The 9,631-nt window shown below is 41.8% G+C and overlaps 1 protein-coding gene across 1 annotated transcript; it reads left to right on the top strand.

The window, feature by feature from the left end:
- The first annotated feature begins 1,793 nt into the window (after nucleotides 1-1,793).
- ENC1 (ectodermal-neural cortex 1) lies at nucleotides 1,794-9,075 on the top strand. Its single transcript, XM_063128640.1, has 2 exons — nucleotides 1,794-3,610; nucleotides 8,816-9,075. The coding sequence occupies exon 1, from the start codon at nucleotides 1,821-1,823 to the stop codon at nucleotides 3,588-3,590; it is 1,770 nt and encodes a 589-aa protein (XP_062984710.1). The 5' UTR covers nucleotides 1,794-1,820; the 3' UTR covers nucleotides 3,591-3,610; nucleotides 8,816-9,075.
- The last annotated feature ends 556 nt before the right edge of the window (nucleotides 9,076-9,631 follow it).

Here is a 9,631-nt window from a genome sequence, read left to right as displayed (position 1 = left end):
AAATCACATTCTGAGTGGAACTCTGCTCAGGGGCTGATCCTACTGATGGAATAAAGGCTGAATCCAACCAATAGTCTTTGAGCAGAAACTCGCGTGAGTTAACCGCAAGGATATGTCCTATGGGAAGAATACAAAGCTGTATGCTTTCTGTAAGCATACCCCTTCTCAGATTAGTACCGTAGTTAATTCTCCCTCCTTAAAAATGGGAGGAGACTCCAGAATTGGGGCTGTACTTTGTTCTAGCAATGAACTAAACCTCAGTGATTGCAGTTTAGAGTATCTTCTGTTGGAGAGATTGGGGGTGTAGCTCTCAAGCAGACTCTACCCATAACATGTACAGTTCTGATCACCTCACCTAAACAAAGATATTATAGAGCTGGAAAAAGTGCAGAAAAGGGCAACTCAGATGATTAAGGGGCAGGAGCATCTCCCCTATGAGGGAAGGTTACAACAGCTGGGATTGTTTAGCTTGTGGGGAAAAGGAGGTTAAGGGGAGACATGATAGAGGTGTACAATTATGCATGGTGTGGAGAATGTGGTTAGGGAGACATTTTTCTCCCTCTCTCAAAATACTAGAACCCGGGGTCATCCCATGAAGCTGATTGGTGGGAGATTCAGGACAAATAAAAGGAAGGACTTCTTCACACAGTGCATAATTAAATTATGGAATTCACTACAACAAAATGTAGTGGTCTACAAATTTGGATGGCTTTAAATGGGGGTTAGATAAATTCCTGAAGGAGAAGGCTCTCAATGGCTACTAGCCCTGATGGTTGTGTGCTACCTCCAGTATCCGGGGCAATAAGCCTGTGTGCACCAGTTGCTGGGGACATGAGTGGGAGGGTGCTGTTGCACTATGTCCTGCTTTGTTGGTCCCTGGCTGACCGCCGGTTGGCCACTGTGTGAACAGATTGCTGGACTAGATGGACCCTCGGTCTGATCCAGCATGGCAGTTCTTATGTTCATATGCCATCCATCCCCAGCCTGGTGCCCTCCAGATTGCCATTGGTCATGCTGGTTGGGGATGATGGAGGATGTAATCCAACAATGTGGAGGGCACCAGGTTGAGCAAGGCTGCATTAGGGCAGTTAAAGTAAAAATATGCTATGGGTGACCTATCTCTGCATTGCCTTTTACATACCTTCTTGGTGTGGGTGGAACCGTCTTATCAAGATAGCATCTTAATGAGGTTAATTTGTGGATGCTTGTATTCCTTTCAGTATTTTTACATTCCTGAATGACCTGTGCCTGTTGCTTTTCCTGCTATGATTCAAAGCACGGGAATGTTTTAAGTATGCGTATCTGTGCATATTTAATGAATCAGCTGCTCTACCCTGGGGAGGTGTGAAATAAAACAGGGCTGTCTTCCCCCCCACCCACCCCCATTCTGACTTACACTGCCACCTTATATTGCCATGGAAGTGGGAGATCTGGTTTGCCAAGATAAACCTGCTGTCTTGAGCAATAATTTTTAGATAAGCCACTTAAGACATACGTATTAGGAAAATACAAATGATCATGAAGTTCTTTGACCTCAGCTGCTGCTTAACATTGCTCAAAATATTGTTATGCTTTGCAACCTGGGGAAAAAGAAAAGAAAAGTTAGAGCCTGTATATTTATATGGGAATAGAATAATAATAATAATATAATTTTTATTCTATTTATTACATTTCTAAACTGCCCTATTGCCAAAGCTCTCTGGGCGGTTCACAAAAACTAATGTATCAGATTGTGCTGTTTAATTGCTCTCTCTTTTTAAAAAGTATTTTACACTGTTCTCCTAAGACTTCTTTATTTTTATGTTTAGGTGTGGGAGAAAATGTCAGTCAGCATGCATGAGAATCGCAAGTCTAGAGCCAGCACTGGCTCAATAAACATATATTTATTCCACAAATCTTCATATGCTGATAGCGTCCTCACGCATCTCAACCTCCTGCGTCAGCAACGTCTTTTTACAGATGTGCTTCTCCATGCTGGGAACAAATCATTCCCTTGCCATAGAGCTGTCTTAGCAGCTTGCAGTCGCTATTTTGAAGCAATGTTCAGTGGAGGACTCAAAGAGAGCCAAGCCAGTGAAGTCAACTTTCATAACTCCATCCATCCGGAGGTTCTGGAACTTCTTTTGGACTATGCTTACTCTTCAAGGGTCATCATCAATGAAGAAAATGCTGAGTCTCTTCTGGAGGCAGGCGATATGTTGGAGTTCCAAGACATCAGAGACGCTTGTGCAGAATTCTTAGAGAAGAACCTTCATCCCACTAACTGCCTTGGCATGCTGCTTCTATCGGATGCTCATCAATGTACCAAACTGTATGAGCTGTCTTGGAGGATGTGCCTTAGCAACTTCCAGACCATCAGCAAAAGTGAAGATTTTCTCCAGCTCCCCAGAGACATGGTTGTACAGCTCCTGTCTAGTGAAGAATTAGAGACTGAAGATGAGCGGTTAGTATATGAGTCTGCCATGAACTGGATTAACTATGATCTGAATAAACGCCACTGTTACCTGCCAGAATTGTTGCAGACTGTGAGACTTGCTCTTCTGCCAGCCATCTATCTAATGGAGAATGTAGCAACTGAGGAGCTTATCACCAAGCAGAGGAAGAGCAAGGAGATTGTAGAAGAAGCAATAAGGTGCAAATTGAAGATTTTGCAGAACGACGGTGTGGTCACCAGTTTGTGTGCAAGGCCTCGAAAAACGGGCCATGCTCTCTTTCTTTTGGGAGGACAAACTTTTATGTGTGACAAATTGTACCTAGTTGACCAAAAAGCAAAGGAGATCATTCCAAAAGCTGACATTCCAAGCCCAAGGAAAGAGTTCAGTGCTTGTGCTATTGGCTGTAAAGTCTATATTACTGGTGGCCGGGGATCTGAAAATGGAGTTTCTAAAGATGTTTGGGTGTATGATACACTTCATGAGGAGTGGTCTAAAGCCGCTCCCATGCTAGTTGCTCGATTTGGTCATGGATCTGCTGAACTCAAACATTGTCTTTATGTTGTAGGAGGGCACACAGCAGCCACAGGTTGTCTTCCAGCTTCTCCTTCAGTATCCTTAAAGCAAGTCGAACAGTATGACCCCGTGACAAACAAATGGACAATGGTTGCCCCACTTAGAGAAGGAGTAAGCAATGCAGCAGTAGTTAGTGCAAAGTTGAAGCTATTTGCTTTTGGGGGTACCAGTGTCAGCCATGATAAGCTACCCAAGGTTCAATGTTACGACCTGTGTGAAAACAGATGGACAGTACCAGCTACCTGCCCCCAGCCATGGCGGTACACAGCTGCAGCTGTTCTGGGCAACCAGATTTTTATTATGGGTGGAGATACTGAATTCTCTGCATGCTCAGCATATAAATTCAACAGTGAAACTTACCAGTGGACTAAAGTGGGAGATGTGACAGCTAAGAGAATGAGCTGCCATGCAGTAGCATCTGGAAACAAGTTGTACGTTGTTGGGGGATATTTTGGCATCCAGAGATGCAAAACGCTAGATTGCTATGACCCCACGTTAGATGTGTGGAACAGCATAACCACAGTGCCCTACTCACTAATTCCCACTGCATTTGTGAGCACATGGAAGCATCTCCCTTCTTAACTGGATGTGCGCTCATACAGGTGAGAAACCACATCTGCAAATAGAAAATTTAAATTTATTATAGGCTGTTTTAAATTTATATAGGTATAAATGTCGACTAGTATTTTTTCTGAGGGGAACAGGAAACAGAAAAGTTGGCATGGTGGTAACTTGGATGGCTTTAAAAAGTGGCAACTTCAATGGTTTTAAAGGGGGATTAGAAAAATTCATGGTGAATAAGGCTATTAGTAATGGTGGCTGTATATATTACTTCCACTATCAGTAGTAGGATGCTTCTGTATGCTTGTTGCTGGGGAATACAGGAGCAGGTGGGTGCTAGTCCACTCATGTCCTCCTAGTGGGCTTTCCACAGGCAGCTGGTTCACTGTGTGAACAGAATGTTGGACTAGATAGTAGCCCCATTCAGAAGACACGTTCAACCACAGCTTTAACCTCAGTGGTTAAGCCAGAAAGCTGGTCCGTGTTCAGAAGACACCTTAAACCATGGCTTTAACCATGGTGATTAAGGCTTTTTGCCTTAGTCACGGCATATAAAACTGTGGTTTGAGGTGTCTTCTGAACGGGGCCAGTAATTTGGTCTGATTCAGCATGGCTGCTCTTACATTCTTCTATTCATGATTCAGCCAGTGCCATATCATGTTGACAAAATTGGAAATTAAACCTCATTGACATGCAATATAAGATATAAGATCAGATTACACATACTGTTCAGCTCAATACTGTGAGCCATCCCAGTTGCCCCTGTTAAATATTTGTGTGAGTGATCTACTGTATGAACTGGGCTATCACACAGATACAGCCATCCATAATATTTGTGTTCATGGTACAGGAATTGCTTTTGGATGGATCCATGATTGCCTGGTTCACAAGTTATATATGTTTATGTAAGCATTTGCTTGAGGGTAGTTGGGTGTGGGTGTGGCTTGCATATAGGGAAAAATGTCTTGTATAAATTGGTCCATATACAAATACCAAATATCTTGATAAAATTGCTTCTGGAGGGACATGGTATAATTGAGTTAAATTAAGTTTGAACTAATATATTTTTCTTGTAACAGATGTTGCCTGAACTCCATGAGATTAGCATGTTTATACCATTGCCTACCAGACTCCTCTAAATATGACTTTTAAGACTGTTTTGTTAACTACACTTACTTGAAAACAAGTTAAATTGAAATCAGTGGGACTGATTACAAATAAATGTATTATTTGTAAATATAAATATACAAGCAGGAATAGTTGAAAGAAATAGAACAAGTAGGGTAGTTGTTGATTTTAATTTATAAATGGGCGACTATCAACTACTTGCATGAAAATACCTTTCGCATATATCATCAAATGAAAATGCTGTGGGTTCATGTAGCTTAACTTAGTGAAATCAGGACTATTTATAACATATAAGCAAAAAGCATCTGCTTCTGCGGAGGAAAAGGAGGAGTTTAGTTCCTGTGTCTGATGGTGAATCATGCTGGCCTTATGTTTATAAGAAGACATGCCATTTGGCTCAAGTAATAATTTGGTCTGCAACTCGGAGCGTTCCAAAGCCCATAAATTCTACTTTATAGTTTAGTGCAGTGGCCCAAGTTTGCACCTGATGATGTGGGCAGGTGCAAAGTTGGTGACTTCAGTGGAATGGCATCTGCTTACAAGCAACTCTGAATTTGAACTAGCTCATGCAGGTGCTTGTACAGTTTTCTTGCTGTTGGTGTAAAAGCTTTTTTTGCCTTTTGATCTTTTCCCCCTACTTTGAAATGCCAATAAAACCTTCTTTGCAATATATCCTTGCCTTAAGAACTGGCCAGCTATTGCTTTAATTTAAACCTGCCTCTCCATCCCTTTCTCACTCTTCCAAAATTGCAAGATTTGTTTTAAGCTGAGGGCTGGATCTAACTCTGTCATTCCTCTGACAGAAGCAGTTCTACCAAGACAACCAGGAAAAGGCTGATTCCCCTCTCCCCACCCATGCATGCTCTCAAAATCTGCTCTGGAGGGCTGGGAAACTCTCTGGCATAGATTTTAGAGTGTTGCGGAGGGTTGCAATGGGGAGGAGAGAGGGAGAAATCTTGTTGTGTGGTGGACATACACTAGCACAATGTTGGATTTAATCCTTAATTTGCAATCCAAAATACAGGAAGGTAGAGCCGTTGAACTTAGTTGGTCTTACGCTTGAATTAAAATGCTTGGGATGCAATTTTTTTTGAGTTTCCTAGAATCTTGCTCACAACTGACTTCTGCTTTTTTTTAAAAAAAATAATTCTTGGAAAAAAGAAGAAGCTTCAACCTGCTTATTAATTAACAGTGGGGCTTCTCCAGTGTAAGTCATCCAGGGATTGCAGTTCAAAATGCCCAAGTGGGCATAAGCCTGTAATTTCTGCTGGTACTTGGAAGCAGCATCATGGACCCATAAAACCATCCAAGCTGTAAAGATCCCTTGCCCTTATTATCTTTTTGTGACATTGGTGGCAAGATTAAAATAAAATGTCTCACTGCTCAGGTGTAACATTTCTTTGGCTTTCTCAGGGCTACAGAATTAAATACTCCCAAACCATTCACTGACATCACAGTGGATCTTATTGAGCTTGGTTTTTCGTTGGTTCCAGTTGAAGCTTTTACTGCCTATGAGTTAAGTTGTGAGCTGGAGTTCATTGGGAATTAACTTGTAGTTTTTTTTAATTTCTTCATTACATTTATAGCATTTTATTTCTTCATTACATTTTTCCTCTTGCAAGGAACCCAAGGTGGTTTACAAGGCCCTCCTCCACTCCATGTTATCCTCACAACAACTGTGTAAGATAGGTTAGGCTGAGAGTCAGTGACCGGCTCAAGGTACCCAATCAGTATCATGGCTGAGTGGGGACAAGAACCTGGATCTCTGGAGTCCTAGACCAATACTCAAACCACTACACCATGCTGATTCTCAGACTTCCACAAAGGCTTCCCAGGGTTATATCTGTAATACCAGATTTTCCCTCATGTTGAACAACTAACCAAGAGTTACAAGTGGCTAGTTGTTCAACATGAGGAGAAAACTGATGTTACAGCTATAATCCTGGGAAGCCATTGTGGAAGATCCTTGCTTGATCTTCCCCCTCTTTTATAGCATTATAAAGTGTTTCGTATATGTTTCTACAGAAATTCTTACAACAGCCTTGTAAAGTATATCAGTATTGTTATTTCCATGTTGCAGATAGCACTGGGGAGGGCAGGTGGGCTGAGGCTTTTAAAATACATATTTTTTTCTTTTCAAAAGAAAGTGCTGATTTCCATCCAATAATAGCAAAACCTTGAATTTGAGAATATCTTGCACACCTAAGGCTAATTGCAAATTTCCCATAACTCAAAAATTAAGCAAATAAGAAATCAAGTCTCTTAGAGCTCAGTAGTGAGGAAGCTGGCCGCATCTCTTCAAATCACACCATTTATGGTGATTTAAATACTCGTTAACATGATCAACTTAGTAGTGACAAATTCTTAGACTCAGAGATGTGCCAAGAGAAACACTGGCAGGTTCTTTCAAAATTTCTCCAAATTGTTCTTTAACTTCTTCCTCCCACCCCATGAATGTATCTCATGCGTATATCCAGAAGGCTGCCCTTTCGAGTTAATAAGGGCACAGAGCACATTTGCTTGCTGTGCTGTTTTCTCCATGCTTTAGCTTCCGTAATGCATTGAGATAACTGAATGGATGTAGCTGTAGAAGGCCGTCTCTGGGGCTGCGTACACATCCAGTGAAGAGATTTTTAGCGGCTCCTGCTGCTCTGTCAGTGGGAGGGAGGGACAGAAAGGAAATTACTTCTGATTGGGCTCTGTTTTCCTGGTGCTGTGTGGCCCCAGTCCGACAGCAGTTAGGAAAATCTTAAGTCTGCTTTGTCTCTTCCCTCCGACTTACAGGCTCTCTTGAGAGGAGTTCCCCACCCCTATAAAGGGGGGTGGGGAATCTATATATAATCTATGCATTCTCTTGGCTTTGGTGGTTGAGGCAGAGGGGAAGAAGTGGCACCTCATTCACAGGAATGTGTAGAAGACTCAAATCAACAGGACTTGTTTTAAAACAACAAAGAGCCTTTTTCTCTTTTATCTGAGAGAGACGGCAAGCTAGGGCCCCAGCATTATTTTGAATGCACCCTTCTGAACGGAGGTTCTCCACAGCGCTTTTGGTCTGCGGCTGAATTCAGCTATCAGTAACCCACGCATGCACCTTCAAATCAGTCGCACCAAGTTAACTGGAGCCGTTTTGCAATTACACCAGCGGAAATCCCATCAAACTTTGCTTCATACATTCTGGCAGAGCTATTAATTGCTACTTTAAAAACCAGCGTGGTGCCTAGTTTGAAAACTGGCTCTGAGCATAATGTAGTGAGAAGGCGGAGTATGGACGCCAAACCGTGGCATCCAAAGCCAATATTTTGTACTGAATAATCAACGTGCAGAAAAGGCATCAATAGGGAAGCATTGAAGCATACTGCATTGTCACATGACAAAGCCCGGCGAAACAGAGCCCTGACATAATGAATAGCAGAAGCGTTTTAAATAAGGGGATTAATATGTCTGCCATTCATATACTGAATCAATTTTATTCAGGATTCTCCATGGTTAATAGGGCATTGGTTAGCGATTCTCTTCTCCAGCGGGCTGCTTTTCCTTTCTTTCCTTCGCTAGTTTGATTTGGCCCATGACCAAAGTAGTATCCTGTTACTTCTGTCAGGCAACTACTTCTTTTTTGATTGAGAAAGTTTGCGCTAGATGAATTTTTTTTTTACAGTTTCTCAGTCATGTTATCTACTTGTATAGTTTGTGAGAAAGTTTGATACTGAATCTATCATATTCAAGCACTGCTCTCCCCCCACCCAAGTTATTTATATTAAGCAAAAACGAGTAATGTCAGAATAAAGAGTGATTAACTGGAGTTGCAGACACTGGCCTGGTTCAGACAACACGCTAAACCGTGCTGCTTAACCACAAAATGGTTAATGGAATGCATTAAGGTCAATGCAGTCTGTTAACCATTTTGTGGTTAAACAGCATGGTTTAATGTGTTGGCTGAATGGGGCCTCTTGAGTTTTAAGTTGTTGTTTTTTTTAAAGTCAACAAGCTATCAGCAGGTAAGCACCAGAATTCTGTGAGCTGGACCTGACTTTTAATCTCTTTCTGAAATTTGACAAAAACATATATAGTATGTTGTTTCACCAAAATCTTCTAAAACATTTTCCTTTCTCTCTTCTTAGTTTATTCCATTATTTGGTGAAGAAATGCTGGAACCAACTGTGGAGAAGCGGTTATTAATGAAGAAAATCTGTTCTTTTTTGTGTGCATTTTTGACTTTGAAGAAGATCTTGTGCACCTTCTAAATTCTCAAAGCTGGAAATGAAGGAATGGGAGGGGGAATATTGTCTTCAGTATATCAGCACATGGTTTAACTATGCGAGAATGAATGTATGATCTGGTCCCTGTGTTAGTAATTGTGGATTAATGTCAAGTTTAATCAGCCCTTCAAAGCAGGGTTGCGGGGGGAGGACTGGGGGGGGGAAGGGAAGCTGAAGTTTTCAGAGCTCCACAGCCCAGCACAACCCTCAGTTTTCATGGGCTTCGCTGTTTGTGTGCGAGATTTGAAATGGTTGTCACCTCTCTTTGTGACCGTTTGATGTGTCAGCAGCAGCTGCAGAGGAAGCGGGCCAGGTCTGGAGCAACGAGATGTGTGTCTTTGTGAATGAAGATGCAGCTGTATCCCCGGCTACAGGGGTGAACTTGTTCTCCTAGGCAGTGCCTGGAGCATCGGTTCAAATTGCCGAGCGGCATTGATGTTGCTGTGGTGAGGGGCCTTGTTCTTGCTAAAGAACATCAGCTCATCTTTAAAAATTAAAAAAAGAAATGGGGTGGGGGTTTTTTTTGCAGCATTTGTGGGTGAAGGGAAATGATTCTTCCCCTCACCCCATGCATTTGATTTCTTCTTGTATTTATTAATTACTCTTCTACTCCTTAAATGGTTACTTGTTGTAGATATAGCTATTTATTGTTCAGTGCTTGCATGCTGAAACAATTCC

This window comes from Elgaria multicarinata, chromosome 6 (assembly GCF_023053635.1).
Source record: "Elgaria multicarinata webbii isolate HBS135686 ecotype San Diego chromosome 6, rElgMul1.1.pri, whole genome shotgun sequence".
In the NCBI taxonomy this organism is placed as follows: Eukaryota; Metazoa; Chordata; class Lepidosauria; order Squamata; family Anguidae; genus Elgaria; species Elgaria multicarinata.
This window is presented reverse-complemented; position numbering and strand designations above follow the sequence as displayed.